Genomic DNA, 18,957 nt, shown 5'->3' with positions numbered 1-18,957 from the left:
ACTCTCCTTTTTGTCTATTTCTGGCAAAAAAAAGCTCTAAAATCTACCTTAAAGTTCCTGCTCAGCACCAAACACCTGACTAACACAGCTGGGAGCTGCTTTAGACACAGTGAACCAACCAAGTCCATTTTTGGAGATGGTAGAGACCAAAAAAAGAGCTACAGGAGTGTGATGAGACCATTTATATGAATGATAATGTTGTTCTGCAATGCTGGATATACAGAACTTTCTCATATCGGGTTAAAAATGTCATACTTTACCTCCTGGGCTGCTGATTGATGTCTACATTACAACTTAAAGAACACCAATAGAATTTATTGTATGTGGAAAAAATCTTGGAGTTTGAAAAAAAGGACAGTTTCTGTGTATAAAGAATGTGTATGTGGGGACACTGTGTTTAGGGAAAGATTCATTAAGTGGAGCTTAATCAACAAACAAGAAAATCTCAGGATCTGAGTCCATCTCTTGTCCACCTCATTTTGGTGGCATGTTGCTTGGCACTAAAGGGTACAAGCCAGATGGGTGACAGCTGTGGCAGAAACCACGACCTGTATCAGAAAGACAATCTAATTGTTTCTAAATGTGAATCTTCACGGTAGCCTGAAAGGCAGAAAACCGCATTACTCATCTTCTTCCCAGCATAAAAACATATTGTTGTAATTATCTAAGTCCATACAAAACTTCCAAAGCCATAATGAGTATCCCACATGGCTGTTTTAAACTTTCTAATGCTGGTTTCCCGGCTGGTATCTAAACAGCACGAGGCTTAATGAGCCTACTGCTGTGAAATGATTTCAAAAGACGATGCAGGAACAAAAACAAAACGCCTATTAATTGCAGTACAGCTTTTTCAAAGTATCTTGATCATGTCCATGACTGAGCTGGCATTTTAAGTCTTGTAAATAATAAAAAAGGTCTAATTACTCAAATTATATATACCTGATATGGCTGTTTATATATAGCCAGATCCCTAAAAATCTGCATTTCTGATGTTTTTTGGGGGGGTGGGGATTATGCTCCAATGGAAGGTATTGATGTAAAACTTACCGTTTATGAAACACTACTGCCTTTAATGACTACTTTTATTACTTTTCCCCAAATCTTTCTGTTAGCACAGTTTGTCAAAATGTTGACCAGCTGGGAAAGCAACCTTTTAAATATACTCAAAGGTAGACATGGTCAAAGTACAATAAATTGTCAATGATCAGTCATACAATAAAGTGTAAAGGTAAGCAACAAACAAGCTATTCTGAAGCTTTTGATTGGTCAATGTGTTATACGCTCTCTAATATCGCTTATATTAAAATTGATAACATTTTTAAGTCAAGATGAATGAAAAGCCATTAAAACATTCAGAATACCGAAACGTATCCATGCGCCAAGTGAGTAACAGATCAGGTGACGTGAAATAAGAAACATGGAGCTTGTGGTGACTTTGTGTTGTTAGCTGTGTTAAATGCAGCTTTAATGCAGTTGTTTTAGGGGTGGTTTTGGCTGAGGTGGTTGAGTGGGTTGTCCACTAATTGCAGTATTTAAGTCAGACTTGCTGCAAATCTATTTGGAAGACAAATCAGGATTCTGAGAATAGTGTTTTGCGATAAAGTTGGACTTCTGTGGAGAAAATCGTAAATAAAGTCAGAATTCTAAGAAAAAAGTCAAGTCTGTGAAACAAAGTCATATAATAAACTGTCTTCTGTGACTAAATTAGACTTCCACAGGAAAATATATACATATTTAGAATTTGGCTAATAAATTCAGACTTGTGTGGAACAGAGGCAGACTTTCATGTGGGAAAAATTCTGGCTTTTTTTTTGTAGTTCTGTAAATTAAGAAGAAAATAAAAGACTTTCTTCTGGCATTTTTCCTCCAAATTCTGGAAATTCGTGGACTGAAAATATAGTTTGTTTGTTTTTTATCCTTGATCCCAATCTCGTTCCCTAACAGTGAAATCTAAGACTTTGGTCCTGTCCCATTCCAGTGTTTTTCAGAAATTAATCACTTGTATTGACATGTAAATCTGCAGTATTAGCGTTTGTCAGCTTAGCAGACTGATCATAATTGACTGGACTCACTCTCCTAAATAAATGCAGCTTTTTGGTTTAGTCAATAGAAATTTTTACTCGGACTGATACGGTTTGCTCAGGGTCACGTTTCTTCCACGGGAGAGTTGAGGCTGCGTTGCCATGGCAACCCCGTAAGCTCACAGCGTAGAGTAGCCGATATCTACAATAAAATGACTCGTTTTCCATTATCTCAGACAGACGTGTGTCAGAAAGAGTAAATGTTTCACCCATCGGCGAGTCAGCCTTAGGAAGACGCTGTTGCCTTGTCACTAGAGAACAAATTATTCTTTAATTGCAAGAAAACAAAAGCGAGCTGGCTTGTAATGGTACCCATGGGCTGGATAATGAGACCAAGAACAGCTGGTTGAGACAATGAAAGCATCATTTCAATACACAGCTTATACAAACGGTGCTCCTCAGGATTTCTATGGAGGCAGTCAATTCTTCAGGCCCCCCTGAAGCAGTCTGAGCCAAGAATCACTTAAAAATGAGAATAAGCCTAACCAGATTTACACTCAGTGTGAAATCACAGAAATTAAAATTCCGCCAAGCTTTTTTCCTACAAAAGACTGTTTTGTTGTTATGGTTGGAAGAGCTCCAAATCCAGGGTGGAGTTTTGTGCAACAACCAGAGCTTGAGAAAGAAACACTGATGATGCATGAAAATAAATGCGTCTCACTTAAACACGTCTCACTGTTATCAACAATATTAAGCTTATGTTATACATCTCTTAATGTCACCTGTGGTTCGACCTGAAGAATGACGACAATGTCTGACTGATTTGTTCTCAAACAAAAAACGAATCACTGTCATTTTTTTAGCTTCCTAGCGCCTCCTGCTTGTAAGCAGTTAGTGTGTGTCACATGACAAAAAAAAAAAAAACAGGAGAAAAGCTGAGTTGTAAAAACGCATAGAAAACCCACTTCCCAAATGAAGTCTCTTAACAGTTTTTTTCCAGGGCGAGAAAGCATCACTATGTTTTTAGCTTCTTTTCTGAGGGCGAGGAGGCCGACTCTGCTTCGTCTGATCCCACGTGAGTCCGCTTTAGAGCACTCAGTGCGGGGACTTTTTCTCTCTGTGGCCACTTGTCTTCAGGTGGAACGCCAGTCTCTTCCTCTGGATCTGAGACAACATGTGGGCCCTCAGTCGTGTACTCTCCCATTGGTGCCACAGTCCGGTGCTGCCCGTTCACTCCGGGGGTGCATCGGCTCTGGGAGGTGCTGTCTACGGCCGGTGAGCTGCCACACGCTTCTCCGCTATCAGAGCTGTCTAAAACTGGCTCTGTAGCAGCCCTCCCTTCAGTCCTGCATCCATCCAGTGACTGAGGAGATGCAGCTGGATGTCTTTCCAGCTCAGTCCTGTCACTCCCTTCCTCATTCTCTTGGCTCTCAGGAGACATTACTGGGCTCAGACACACAAAGTCCGAAGGGCTCAGACATTTTTCCTCCTCTGTGGCGCCGCCGGTTCGGGGCTTGATTTCGAGGGCGTTTTGTTCCTCGCCTGACGAGGAGGAAGACAGGTCATCGATGGAGATTGATGGGTAACTGCAAGAGTCGATGGCGGAAAAGAGAGCTTGTACAGACTCGGGACGATCCCCAGCTCTGGAGACAACATGCATGCGTCTGCGCCTCATGACGTTACGCCGCCTCACGGCGCTACGGCGCTCCTCGTCGTCGCTGCTGGAACTGGAAGTGGATGTGGAGGAGCTAGAGGCTCCAGCGGGAAGCGAAGGAGAGGAGGTGGGACTGGAAATTGTGGAGTTGTCCCTGGGGCTTGGGGATCGAGGCCGGGGCATTGGGTCGAGCCAAAATTCGCTGGAATCTGAGTCCTCATTCACCAGGAAGCCAGATTGATGGCGCTGATGTCTGCTTCGTCTCCTGGGTCGTTCCTCCCCCTCGTCTCCGGCTTGCTCTTCCGCTCCTGAAGCATCAGGTCCAGCCAGGGAGGAGGAGGAGGAGTTATCAGAGTTGCTGTGGTGACCCGCAGCAGAGGCAGCAGTAGGAACGGTTGGTGTGGTTCGTGTGGAGCGGCGTCCCCGGGCGTGGAGCTGCATGATGGCTTCCTCACTTAGGTCAGTGTCAGAGTCTGAGCTCCAGCCCTCAATCTCCCGACGCACCAATGAGTCGAAGAAAGCCATCATGCGGGGGTCCTCCTGGATAGACTGGCTGACATAATCGTGGGACAGACCACTGCCGCTGTTGAGAACCAGGGTGATGTACTCCTCGTGAGTGTAGAGGCTGCGGGATTTGTCCTCCACACGACCCTCCAGATCTCCCAGACTGTCAGGCTGCTGGTAGGGACTCCACACCTAAGATGGGCAGAAACATAAAAGGGTAAAGGTGGGTGAGTGGAGGGTGAAGTAGAAGGAAGGAAAAGGGAAAGATGCAGTTAAAAAACACACAAAAACATATGAGATGACAGAGAGAAAGTGAGGAGTAGGAAGAGTGAGCCAGGATCAGGTTATAACACGTGTACCTGTATCGACTTCCACTCAGAGCAGTGACGTACAAGTTTGTGTAACCAAAATAACAAAAAAAGAGAAGCTGGCTTTTGTCACCATCAATGACAGAATTTCTTAAACCGAAGAAGCCATTTTTAATTTTTATATAATATATAAACAAATACAAAAAGTTTAGAGCTCAGCTAGGCTATGTTGTATGCTAGCAGTCTGCTTATTATCATGCACAGGTATAACTGTACTGTGCAAAAGTCTTCTTTATATTTTGCTTCCAAGCAGCCAAACGTTCCTGAATCATTCAAAGTGGTGCTGAGCAACAGTTTTCCAGGATATTGGAAGGCCTTTCTAGGTTTTGCCTGCTTTTTCACTGCAGCTCCGATACCCAACTATTTTGAGAGGATTTTTTTTGTTTGTTTGTTTGTTTTTGTCAAGCTACTTAACACTGACCTCTGAATCATTCATGCAGAAATATTGCACCGAGCTCAAGAGATGACTCAGTATTGGGTCTGCACATAACAGACAACTTAGCGAGACGTCTGTTTTAAATTGAAATAATTGTATGTGCATTTGTATTGTTTGGGGTTACAGTGGTGTTGGGAGGTAGTGTCAAAAATAATGTAAAACATTTTACATCCAAAGAAGAACGCTGAATGTCTTTCAAGAAGCCTGGAGAACTTTTCCTGGAGATTCTTAAATTACAAGAAAGCTGCCAAAGAGAGTTCACACTGTGCTGAAGAATAAAAGGTTGTCATACCAAATATTCACCGTTTCACTTTCTAATTTGTCTGATATGTTTGTTTCCATGAATGTTTGCACATGTTTAAATAAGATGATGCAGAACATCAAAGGATGTGGACCATTTACACACACAAGCAAAGAGGATAAAACAACCGCTTCTATGGGGAGAAGCAAACTGATGATGCAAAGCTGTGTTATTAACTTTGAGACATGAAGCAAACTTCACTGCTCGCCTGGTTTACTGAGAACATGAGCAGCATATTTTCTCATAAGATAATACAGAAACGCAGCTCTAATTCTAATATTATAAAATCATGCTGTACCAAATGATTCACTATCTGCAGACAACCAGATTCGATGTGGTACACAGATGAAAACAAATGGCTTCAGCAGACTGAGAGAACTTAATGAGACGCCTCAGTGTTTTTTATTTTAACTACAATATTTAACTGATACTGCAGCTTAATCGAGCTTGAGCTCAAGTGAAGAGTTAAGCAATAATACGTGTTTATTTCAACGCTTACACAACCTTTAGCTGCCTTAAACTGCAAAGATTTTAAAAAGCCTTGTTGTATCTCATAATATAGTCTAGCTCTGGTTTCAGAAATACTGTATGTGTAGAACCTCTCACATCTTTCATGACCCACTTTATGAACACTGCCCAACATCATCTGCTTCAGTCGACAATAGTGATCGGGGAAATCCATCCGTTTTCAATCCCCAGTGCACAAGTGGGACGTTAGAGCTCAGTCAGTTACTCAGTGGTGTCATTGGAGACCAATGTCTCACTTAAGGGCACGTTTGCTGTCCAAGCAACAGATGATGCTGAGGCTCGGATGTTGGGACAGTCCACTAACAGGATCATTTCTCTAACCGCTCGTCACCCTGAAGCTGCAGAAAATGGAAGAGACACATCTGTGCACCAACACGAAGCCCGAAAGAAGAGCTGACGCCAAAAACTGCAGTTCCTCAAACGACCATTTGAGGTGGACTCAAAGAGCGAGTCAATCCCAAGAGATTCCCTGTTAAACTGCCTGTTTTACTTTATATTTACAGCCTGGTCAGAATGTTTTAGTGTCTGCAGAAAACATTTCTTATATGCAGTTAGTAAAATCAGAAAAACAAATCACAGTATAAAGGTTTCTTTACTTACCTTGATGACTTTCTCCACACCGGAGGAGCAGATCATGTATGTGTGAGGGTTGAAGCGGACCTGGTTGACTATGGAGCGGTGACCCTTCAGGACCATGAAAGCGCCGTTAACAACACGACCAGGGCCTCCTTAAAAGAAAAGCTTTGTTAACATGTTACCGGAACAAAAACACATCCGTTCAGAGCCACAGAAATGAAGACTACAACAGGGACTCGTTAAAGGAGAAAAACATTCGGTTATACAGCGATTCAGCCTGATTCTTGATCTCCTGAGACAGAAAATGCAGACTGTGAAATATAGCAGTTCTAATCCTTATAATATACCATTAGCCTGACAAACAAAAAGGCTCTGTGTGCATATTTCGAGTGTGAGTAATTCCTTGAAAAGTCATAAATATGGCAGGTGGTGTTACAGAGCTACAAATACCACATTCTTGGATTGCAGCATTTCTGGGGATTTTCCTCCTGGAGTAATTATATCCGAGGCATTTTCACTTTAAGAATATATCGAGCAGTAATTTCTACATTGTTTTTAGTTCGTGTGAGCAGGTGGAAACATTCAACGTTAATTTGACATTGCATTGAAGCTTCGCTACAGGTTATTCTGTAGTTGCTCGTGCCTGGAAAGTCTATTATAACCAAATGAGCTGAGGGTAAACCACAGTCTGCCCTGATGATGTCTCCAAATGCAAAACGTTGTCAGGCTTAATGTGCTGACTAGACAGAAGACAATCTCACACTGGGATATAGATTATCAAATCATTTCGCTTCTTTTGTTGCACCAAAATGTCAAAATGCAATAAATCCTGCTCAACATAACAGCGGAAAAACATAAATATGCCATCGGTGCAGTTAGATCCAATAACTCACCTGCTTCTGGATCCTTTGGGATTTTCCACATGTAGAGGTTGAAGTCGTCTGACCCAGACAAGATGTACTGAAGGAGAAAGGGGAAAACAAAAGGATGTTTAGATTGCAATCTGCCCCAGTTTGTATGACTTAAACTTTCCATTTCACCTATAAAGAGAAAATTGCTCACATGCGTATGTATGCTGGGAGTAATGAACCATGGGGAATTTGGGTGGTTGGGCAATACGTAGCACAAAAACAACTGATCTTATCGCGACACCGTGTCTCATAATGTGCAATCAAATGCCGCCTTCACACGACACGGCAGTCTGACCCCAACAGAGCTCCTGCTGCCCGTCTTGACCGTTGTTGGATTTTGGGAGCAGATGGTTCCACTTGAACCTGTTGCTTAAGGTAGGCTTTGACAGAGTCGGGGTGGGGGTGCTCTATGTTCTTATAGGTATGACTTAAAACAGCACGAAGAAGGAAAGACTAGAAAGAAGAATTACGTTATGGTTAAAACCCATTTACAGCTAGCATATCCACTGCATTACATGTCCTGGTGATGTTAACCAGACTTTAGAGTTTTGGAAAAAAGAAAGGGATTTGTGTAGAGTGAGCTCTTTCTAATGTTCAAAAAACTTGTTTCAGATGATTTCAGCTATGTGAAATCATGGGGCGATATTATGGGGCGATCGTGGCTCAAGAGTTGGGAGTTCGCCTTGTAATCGGAAGGTTGCCGGTTCGAGCCCCGGCTTAGACAGTCTCGGTCGTTGTGTCCTTGGGCAAGACACTTCACCCGTTGCCTACTGGTGGTGGTCAGAGGGCCCGGTGGCGCCAGTGTCCGGCAGCCTCGCCTCTGTCAGTGGCTGTGGCTACAATGTAGCTTGCCATCACCAGTGTGTGAATGGGTGGATGACTGGATATGTAAAGCGCTTTGGGGTTCTTAGGGACTAGTAAAGTGCTATATAAATACAGGCCATTTACCATGTGACAAGTCACATTATCCTGCTGGAAAAAGCCTTCAAAGAGGAATGGCTGTGATCCACAACAATACTCAGGTAGGATGTGACATTTAATCATCCTCACAACCAGCCTAAACCGATGATTCGAGGCAGGAGGGAAAGATGTTTTCATGTTGTTTATGCCAAATTCTGACCCTAACCTGTGAACAACGCAGCAGAAATTGAGCCTCAGACCAGGCAACATTGCTCCAATCTTCTCTTGTCCAATTGTGTTGAGTCAGTATGAATTAAATCCTCAGTTTCTTGTGCTGAGCTGAGAGGAGTGAAAACCAGTGTGGTCTTCTGCTGATGTAAGCCGTCTGCTTCAAGGCTTTATGGGATGTTGATTCAGAGATGCTCTTCTGCATACATTGGTTGTAATTACTGGTTATTTGAGTTACTGTTGCCTTCAGCAGTTTGGCCATTCTCCTCTGACCTAAGGCGTCAACAATGCGCTTTCATCCAGAGAACAGACGCTCACTGGATATTTCCTCTTTTTCAGACCGTTCTCTATAAATCCTGAAAATGGGTGTGTGGGAAAATCCCAGTACATCAGCAGTTTCTGAAGTATTCACACCAGTCTGGCACCAACAACTGCACCAAGTTCAGAGCTACTTAAATAACCTTTCTTCCCCATTTTGATGCTCAGTTTAAACTTCAGCAGGTCATCTTGACCATGGTTACAAGCCTAAATGCATTAACTTGCAGACATTAGATTTGGCTCATTTTTGCATGAACAAACAGCTTATAAAGCAGCCAGTGAATGCATATTTTGCAGATGCAGATGTTACCCTATTTAGGTAACCAGCAGCAGTGTTCAAAGAATCAAAAAAACAAAATCTACATCTTTGCATTTCTTTTTAGCAGATTTTTATTTAATGGGAATGTCTTTCAAGTCCCATTTTACAAGTGGCGGAAAATTCTTCTCTGATAAAATAATTCACATTCGCTTTAAGGCATTGTCATATGCTCCTTACAGTCTGTCAAACTGTGGAATATTTTTGTGGTGTTTCATCAGCAAATTACTTTAAATGAATGTCTTCAATTTCCTTCTGTAAACATTCTGCCGGTCTGCGCCGGTGCATTTTTCTTCACAGGGTTTTACTGTCCACTGTTTTTACACAGTTCTTTTCCAACATTATATGCATGCTTTTAGAAAACCCATGTCCTGTGTCTTCATCTAAGAGAAATCCTACATAAAATGATCAACAGGGATGAAAAGTAATCATGCCTGAAGCTGAGACTGTGAGATTAGTTTAGCTGCTGGGCATGGACACATTTTTAGCTCAACACCTGTGTGCTTTGCCTCCCGTTCCCGGAGGACACATCAGGAAAGGAATGTTGTGCCCAAAACTAACTCCCCTCTTTCCTTTCTATCAGCTTCATGCAGCAAGTCACCACTCAGCTCTTCTGCTCTCACACCATTCTGAGAAAATCCTCTACTACAAGCAGAGCCTGCGCGAAAAAAAGAGCTACTCGGTTACAGCTGCTACATTTGGTCAAACCTCCATCGCATCCTAACAGTTGCTTGGTCTCTTATAACACTTCTTCTCATTATCCTCCAACATCCATGGTGTAATTAGTACACCTAGTACAAGAAGCCGAGAGTATTCTACTTGGCTTAGGAAATTCTCAAACTGCACTCACACAGCATCTCAAAATACTCAGAGGCTCAGTAAACTCAGTTTTAAAATATTAATGTAATTATGATGCAGTGCTTTTCCTGGAAAAAAAAAAAAGATAAACTGATTATGGCAAAAAATAGCTACACAGATGGCTCACTGTGTATATAATAACCCTTTGCAAGATGCCTTCTGCTTTGTTTATGTCAAACAAGTCAGAAAGTAAGTTTTCATGAAAACCTGCTAAACATTAAACACAGGGAAATGACTTGTGATTAAACAGGCCCAGAACAGCTGCTGCACAAACAAGTTAGTACAGCTCAGGTCATGATTATGTGAATGTACACCTGACAATTTGAAAGTCGTTACATCCCTGATTACAAATTAAACATAGTTGGAACCTGCAAAATGCTACAAACTGACGAGCAGGTCATTTAATACATGTTATTACTGCATATGTTATGGTTTTCCAATAACGTGAAAGGTCGATTTTATCAGTAAATTTTGAGAATAGTTCAATAAAAATGAATCATCTTAAAATATTATCTGGAACTCTGCAAATTCTAGATTAATGAGTCCACTAATGAACTCTGGAAAATATCAGAAAGAGGCAGGAAGACTGTTCAAAGTCTGTTTTTCTTCTTGCATTTTGACACAGAGCAGGAAACAGTTCCTGTCAGATGCATTCTCGCTGGTCAAAAATCAAACAATTAAGGCAACAGTGTTTTCTGAGTGGAGGGGGTTGAAGCAGGACACAAGAAATACACTTACAAGCTGTGGTTTCATTGGACAACTACCTGCACTGATCTCACATCTGTGCAAATCAGAATTTACACTCTTTGTATTAAGGAGCTAGCAGGTCAAAAAGACTGTTAGATATCGGACTTGGCTGGGTTGGAAATTTGCCTCCTCACATGTGCCTTCATCAATTAATGTCTAGAAAAGTTCATGACTGCTGTGTAGGTGTTAAAGAAATTCCATTCCATCAGCAGCTGAGGAAATTCAAACCTTATTGTGCTGTCCTGACCCGATTCTGCACTCTTTGAACTACCTTCAGATCTTTTTTAAGCCTTTCTGAGCCTAACTGACACCAAAGGCAAATGTTAACGTAATAAACATGACTAGAGGCTGATGTCATGTCTGAAGAGGACCAACAGGAGGATCAGTGACTGAGGCCAGGGGCTTCTGGTGCTCCTCCAGCACTCAAAAGTCCCAGTTTCACAGAAGGAACTAATATATTCTATTTTTATTGTGTCGCCAAATACCCTCCTTAAATTTCATTTGAGGTATCCACAAAGTCAGTTAAAACAATCACTGTTCTATGTTTCGTACGTGCTTATTGTTTTAGGAGCTAAATCCCACTCGAGAAAATCAGCTGTCCTGTGTATCATTTAAAACACGGGTCGGTAAACACATATGATCTGTTTACCGACCTGATCCTTGTCCCCGGCGAAGCAGCAGCTCTTCATGGTGCAGGAGTTGAAGTAGCCCTGGTTATCGAACTGGAAGCTGGGAAGCCGGGAGTGCAGCTCGTAGAGGACCGGCGGCAGGCGGCGCCGCAGAGCCAGCAGCTGGGTGCCGGTGCTGTTGAAGCGAACGCTCATGGCGCTCTGCAGGGACATACTGCCTCCATAACGGAGCAGCGAGCTGAGAGGGCGAGAGGAGAGAAATGATAATACCCGTCTCATTGTTCACAGTGCTACAATCACAGAAGACAGCAAGAATATCTAGGCAACCGCTTTTTTAAACAACCAGATGAGGAAATAACAAGGTGATTTTCACTACATAAGTAATCCCAAAATAAATATCTTGTAGTTCCAACAATGAGAGCCAAAATATTTAAGTATTTATTTAAGAGAAACAACAGTGCTGATGAGTCATTATTTAGACAGATGAATAGCACGCCTTTTTCTTGTGGTTTAACTTTAACATGCTGTGAAAGTTTACTAAAACAGCATTACACAATTTCTAAGTACTGATCTTCATACATTTCCACATACTTTGGCACCTTTGGAAAAAACTCCCCAGGAGAAAACAGCGAGAGAAAGATACAATTCTGTGCAAGACTTGAGTAAATTCTTTATACTTTGCTAAGAAAATGGGAAATGGGTGCAGTGACTTAGTCAAACATTTGCAAATATACATGAAAATACAGTATATAAATCAAAAACTGCATTTGTACAATTCTAATGAGCTTGAAAGTCCATATTTGGGATAAACACCTTTATTCAACACACCCTGAACTCTCACAGTCAAGCTTTCTTGTAATTCTTTATAGCCTTTGGGAAGAGCTCTCAAAGCTCGTCTGTGGATGTTAGGATGCCTTTAGATGATCCACAACTTCAATAATGTTGAGGTTCAGTCTCTGGAAAGGCCACTGACTGATAATGTTCCACTGTGTGTTTTTGTATTAAAGAAAAAGTTAAACTTGGATCCATCACTCCATAAGAACTGTTGTCACTGATTTTCAATCCAGTTCTTGTGTAATTTAGCAGATCTTAGCCTTTTGTCCTCATTTCCCTTCATTAAGAACGGCTTCTTGCCATCCATCCTTTCACTCACTCCATGTCTACTGGGGCTTTAAGCAAAAAGATCAATCAACTGAAGGGTCAGATACATGTCTCAGGTCTGGAGTCTTTACTGAAAAGTTTCCTTTTTGTTAATATGTTACAAAAGTCCACCTCAACATACATTACATGTTTGTTAATAACATAACGTCCATATGTTATGTCTGCTGTGGGTTTTTTTTCTTAAGGGCTGCCACTTCTTTTGTCCTCCAACTGTCTCATGCTGTTATTTTTTAAGGACATACTGGACACAATGAAGACAAATTAAAAGTTTTCAGCTAGTAGCTCTTCGGAAATCACCTAGTTGGTGTAAAAATCCTTTTTATGTCTCTCAAACTTTGTTATCTTTGGCAAATGGGAGCAACTGCTGTGTTTTTATGACAGGCTGCTAGTTGAAGATACAATTGAAAATTGGCTCATTGCTAAGTTGTCTGTGTACACAAAAAGGATTCATCCCTGGAGTTAGGTGCTTTTTTAGATGGGTGAAAACATTATTCTGAAAATGGTCACATACAATGACTGGACTGAAAATGAGAGAAAAAGCAGCAAAAAGAAAAACTTTGAAAAACTTCAGAAAGTCAGGAGATCTACAGCTAAAAACCACTTTAGAAATTATAAGAAAGTCTAGCTGCAAAATATAAAGAATGAGGGTGGCTCAGGACTTTTGCACATTACTGTACGTCATAATCTCGATGAAAATGACATCATTAGAAAGCATGTCCGCCCTTTAGCCAAGGGGAGACTGTTAAATTACTCTGGCTAAGTCAATTAAATATTTCATGAAACACCTTTCAGCTGGAAGCTATTTTTAAACTTGATAGTGAACTGAGGACATTTCTCAGGAGCGTCTCTAAACATCCCCCTCGCTGCAGAGAAGCAGAGCCAACACCGGTGGGGGAGAAATGACTCAGTGTTTACTTTTACCGGCCATCATTTCTGCGCTAAAATCCCAAGTATGTCTAAACTCACACTCAGCGCCATTCAGTTCAGTGTTTTCACAGACACATTTTTATTGGTGCAAACATTTGTTTTTGTTTTCCAGTGGGAGGAGAGTCCTACGGTGGCCCTGAGAGGCAGAAACGAACTGCAACGTGAAAACAAACAAACAAAAAAACACCAGCAAATAGAAAAATGCTGTAAAAGCACAAGTTTATGGATAATTAATGCCAGTTAATCCACAAACAGAAGGTGCTGAAAAATGCAGCCAGGTTGTGAATGCTAGCATTACTCGCTATATAAAACTCCTGTTCCTTTCAAATCTTTGTTATCCTCAGAGTGATTCTTTTTTGACCCGTTTAAATATCTGGTGTCTGGCGAGCAATGAGCCCTGTGCTGTAGCTACATCCTAAGGTTTTAAAAACGGAGCTTTAAAACATGCTGCAAATGAACAGCGGTAATAAAAACGCAGTGAGGCCGACAGTGACCACCGACTACTTTTAGGTGCTTGTTCATATTAAACAGAATAATATACAAAGCATTAAAACAAGTTAAAACAACAACATCCTTAATGACCACAGTGTAGTTTGGACCCATACCTAAAAATAAATGTCACTATTTCTTTTTCTTCAGTTATATGAAACGTGGTGTATTTTGGATTAATACTATCGCTGTTTGTTGCATGTTATTGCTGTAGATCTTAATATGCTTTATATATTTTGAGGTAAGTTTATCTATAGTGTTACACCATATATTGTAAGGATGTTATATGTTTGTATCAACTGCCTTCTAAGCCCCATTTAGCAAAAATTAGCTTCTTTGAGCCTCTGATATCCATTCTATATGAATTAAGACACTTATGTTTACTGGTAGCTTTTCACTTCCAGATCTGATTCATCAAGTCATTGTGTTTCCACAAACGCTTCAGTTTTTGTCACTTTTTATTTTTATAACCTTTTGTTTTATATTTTTGCAGCATTTTTTTTATTTGCTGGTGTTTTCTTAAGTTTGAGTCAGTTTGGCCTCTCAAGGCCACCATACAGTTGAGCTATTGGAAGAGGAAAAGCAGGCGTTAGTTTAATGGTGATGTTACAGTGCCATCTGGTGGAGATTGTCAGGTAAATCTGTTACTTAATAATTTCCTGGTTTAGACTGCTTTATGTGAAACCACAAAGATTTTTTTTAAGCTAGTTTCAGGTTTTTTCCATTTCAGTAAAAAATGTTTTACTGCATGAAAGGCTCTTACTACAATGGATAAAACACAAGCAGACGCCATCTTATTTTTATGCTTCAACATCATAATAATTTCCACTGCTGAGTCAATTTATTCTTCGAGAAGAACAAATGTTAATCATCTCTTAAGGTCAAAGAAAAGAGAAGCATGTCTGACCTGCGCGGCTTGCGGATGTCCCACAATCCAACACCCTCCTTGGAATTGGCCGTGGCGAGCAATCTGGGCTCCACAGGGTTAAACATTACACTGTGGAAGGCTGAGGGGTAGCTGGCCAAGCAGAAGGGCTCTACAGGGAGAGAAGATTTTCATATTCACAGCCGTTTTTAATAAAGGAATGTTACATTTCAAACAATCACACTCAAATAGCAGCACAGGGCTTTCTGCATACAGTGGGAATTATGATTGGATCCATCATGAGAGGAACGCAAAAACATTTTTTTGGACTACGGCAGGCGTAAAAAAAAGAAGCCTGCAGGCAGAAAAGGAAGCCCACTGTTGCTAAATGTATTATAAGGCCAACTTGGTCACAAGGAAGGCTTCTAAAATAGCAGGATGGAGACGTCATGCAAGATGATCCACTGCATTTGTAAAAATATCAACAAGTCTCACCAAGACCCATCACACACTTAAAATACACCGTGTGACTGGATATCAGCAGCTTTATCAATTACAACCATGACAGCAAACATAAGAGATCGGTGTCTGAAACGTCCAATGTGCGAAATGCATGGGATTTCGAACTGATCTATACAAACTTATTCATCATCTAATCCAACTGCTCTTACCTCCATGAGGCGGCTCGCGAGTGTCCCAAATAAGCACCCGTCCGTCATCAGATGAGCTGGCAAACACATTGTCATTGACCGGGCTGACGGACAGGCTGTACACAGCGTCGATATGCAGGAACACGTTCAGAGTTTCCCTCCTGCAGGAGCAGCAATCAGTCAAGCGTTAATCATTTTGTTAGCGCGGTTAAATCACTGACCTTTTCATGATGGCTATGAGCTCATCAAAACATTTTGATACTACAGTAACAAGGGTCATTTTACCCACCTCTCCACATCGTGAAGAATCACCTGTTCATCATTTCCTGTTCGACAACAAACACATAAAGCAGGTTACAAGGTGAAGGAACAGGATACATTTTAAACTTCAAGCTACAGCTGTGGTCAGAAGTTAATATACAGTCACATGCATGAATGTCGTAGTCATTTTGAGCTTTAAGTTGTTTCTTTGAGCTGTTCTTTTTCCCAGGGTGGAATGATTGTACAGCATACATCATCCAGCAAGAAATGGGTGCACAAATTTGAAACTGATTTGAATTTTCTCCAGTCCACACAGGGTCAGAGTATACATACAGACTCAAATATGCTTTCTGAAGCCATGAAAAAGCTTTTGGTAGAATTCTGGCTGGATATTTAACCACTCTCCTTGGTAGAATTGGTAGAGTTCATTTTAACTGGTTGGATTCCTGGCACAGACACCTTGGAATGGTTATTCCAGACGTTTAATGTTAGCATGTTTAATTTACTCCATAACCAGTTTTGATGCATGTTTAGGGATCATTATCCTGTTGGAACAACCAATTGTGCACAGATTTCAAACAACTAGCTGTTGATCTGAAGTGAAGTTGAAGAATTTGGAGGTGGCCCTCCTTCATTATTCAATCCACTTTGGCAATTTACTACCAGTAGGAGCAAAACAACCTCAGAGAATAATGCTACCACCATCATGCTTTAGAGCTGGTGTACTTTACACAGGTTTCAAAACCTCATTTTTAATTACCCAAAAATAACTAGCTATTATTCTGTAGAAGGCATTTGGCTTGTCCGTGTGGGCAGCTGAAAAGTTCACTCAAGCGTGAAGAAGTCCATTTTGGAGTAGGGCCTTCTTTCTTAGTCGACACCCACCCATGACGATGTAAAGCTCAGTTTTTGAACCAATGATTAGAATTTTCAGTTGTTTAGAAATGACTGGAAGAGACCTTACCAATGTATAAATCCGCAGTTCTTCTTCTTAGATCATCACAGAGTTCCTTGGACTTTAACATTGTTCTGAGTACTGGTCAGTCCAGTGAGTGCTGTGAAATAATTCCTTTTTTATGCTGCAAAGACAAACTACTAGTTGTAATCAATCATGATCAGTGATTGTAGAACCTTCAGCACCACTTATTAAAAGATTTAAGTAAGTGTAAGATGTATGCTGTACAATCATTTCACTGAGGTAAAGAACAGTTCAAAGAAACCATTAAAAGCTCAAAATTACCATGAAGTTCATGCCCATAATGACCGGATGTAAACTTCTGACCACAACTGTAGTTTTCTTTTAAAGGGTGTGTTAGATACTATAGTTATTTTATTCTCAAATAATAGCTCAGTAAAGCCTGACAGAACTTTAGAGTCTCTGGACTCTTTTGCATAGCAGCCAGACTGAAAACAGCAACTCCTGCAGCTAATTTAATTTTTTCCCCCCATCTATTATTTATACTCAACATCGTTCATGTGCAGTGAATCAAGCTCAGCCTTTTCCACAGTGCACATCAAAGTCCCTATTAAACATTTTATCTGTCTGAATACTTTTTAAATTCTGTTTGCTGTACGTGTCCCACAAACACTTCCAGCTCAAAGGTTAAAAAGAGTAGTTACATCCAGCAGGGATCAGATAGTACTTGTCTTTTTCTTACCACCAGAGAAGACTTTTTTGTTGGTGCTGTCAAAGGCCAGACAGAAGATGTTAGAGAGGTGCTCCCCCTTCAGCTTCACAGGCTTTGAGCGGCTGTGGATGGCTTTCTCCATGTGCCACAGAAGCACCCGACGGTCATCTCCACCTGCAAGTAAAGATGGAGCATTATGACCAAACTTTTAAAAAACAACGCTTTCTCACGGGTTGCAGATAAATGAGCTTTCAGGAAAGAAACTCTTCGTGAAATCAGTGCAACAAGTAACAGAATAGTGACAGAAATTTAAGGCAAAAATACTAGATAAAATAAAAATATTTTCTATATGTTGTTTAGCAAACCAAACAAAGTGCTTAGACATACATGGCAGTGTTGTATGAATGTATTGAGACTTGCAACAGAAAGTGTTTGGGGTACTAAACTAAGTAGACAGGAACTACATATTTACCCTTAACACTAATCACATTTTGCCAGAGAAAACCTGAATGTGACGTTAACAACATGACTGGACCTTGCTTGTCCTAGAACCACTGTTTCCCAGTTACAATATTTTCCTTATCTAAATTCACAGGATTGCAATGAGATACATTTGTCTCCCAACTCCCTTCAAGTGTCTATATCACCGCCTGCATACCAGCAAGACTAAAACACCAGTGATTTGCATTTCATGCAAGAACCTTACATGCTAATTAACTCTAGCCAAGTTTGTGTTGTATGCATCTTTTACTTTTTATTGTGGCAGATAAACAGATGCGTGTCATAAGGCGGACTCATGCTAACATGCTGGAATCCCACGGTGCAATGTAAACTGTAGACTCAAAATGGCAAGCCACAGGCTGTCACGCTAGGCCAGATGATTGTTTTTAATCCTCTCAGGACACTAACAGCTTCCATGAGGTCGCCATGATTTGACTCATGAGAGGGAAAAATGTCCACTTCAGAGGCCACATGGGTCGTCTTCTGCACTGACAGAAGATGGGACTGGTCCGAGGTAGCTGCTGCTGCTGCCCCCTCTGACTGTTTGACTCCCACTAGCCAGCAAGAAAAGCTAGGCTAACTTAGCATCGGCTACAGTTACAGCTGACTGCCTGGCTAGCTAGCGTTAGCATGCTAACAAATTAAAACAGTGCAAGCTAGAGGAAGAAGAGGGGGGTTTGACAACTTACCAGACACCAGCCATTCCCCGCCGTTGTTGGAGAACTCAATGGCGTTGACACAGCCGAAATGTCCGAGCATATCCTTCTTGTAGAGGCTGGTGCAGCCTGCCAGCCTGCGTCTCTGGAATTCCTCCTTCAGGAGCGGCTGCCCAGTCAGCTCTCTGCGGGACAGAAAGCCCAGAGAGGAGCGCATAGCGCAGCCCTTCAGCTCCTTCATTTTCACCGTGCACGAATACGGCCCGCTCTGCTTTTGTTTTCACTACTGCACCCGGGACATCTGCTCACACTGTGGGGAAGATGTGGCGCACTGTTGGGTCTACATTATGGTGGATACCCCGCTGCCTGCTGATGTCGACGTTATTTCGCACCTCCTCTGTCTTCTCGCCAGTCCCAGCAGCAGCTTCCTGCTCCGGTGGAGGAGGACCTCTTTCTCCCCCTGGCTGTCACTCGGCACCACCAGCCAGCACTCCAGTCCCTTTAATTCACTACATTCAGCTCAC

General features: G+C 41.5%; 1 protein-coding gene across 1 annotated transcript; it reads right to left on the bottom strand.

Annotated features, from left to right (window-relative positions):
- Positions 1 to 1,001: 1,001 nt before the first annotated feature.
- dcaf5 (ddb1 and cul4 associated factor 5) lies at positions 1,002 to 18,957 on the bottom strand. Its single transcript, XM_085144411.1, has 9 exons — positions 18,467 to 18,957; positions 17,307 to 17,450; positions 15,677 to 15,713; positions 15,409 to 15,548; positions 14,780 to 14,909; positions 11,320 to 11,533; positions 7,282 to 7,348; positions 6,413 to 6,540; positions 1,002 to 4,371 (listed from the first exon to the last, which is right to left on the bottom strand). The coding sequence occupies exons 1-9, from the start codon at positions 18,672 to 18,674 to the stop codon at positions 3,037 to 3,039; spliced, it is 2,403 nt and encodes an 800-aa protein (XP_085000537.1). The 5' UTR covers positions 18,675 to 18,957; the 3' UTR covers positions 1,002 to 3,036.

Source organism: Neolamprologus multifasciatus, chromosome 19 (assembly GCF_963576455.1).
Source record: "Neolamprologus multifasciatus chromosome 19, fNeoMul1.2, whole genome shotgun sequence".
Lineage (NCBI taxonomy): Eukaryota > Metazoa > Chordata > Actinopteri > Cichliformes > Cichlidae > Neolamprologus > Neolamprologus multifasciatus.
The sequence above is the reverse complement of the archived record's forward strand: the minus strand, read 5'-3'. Positions and strand labels throughout refer to the sequence as shown.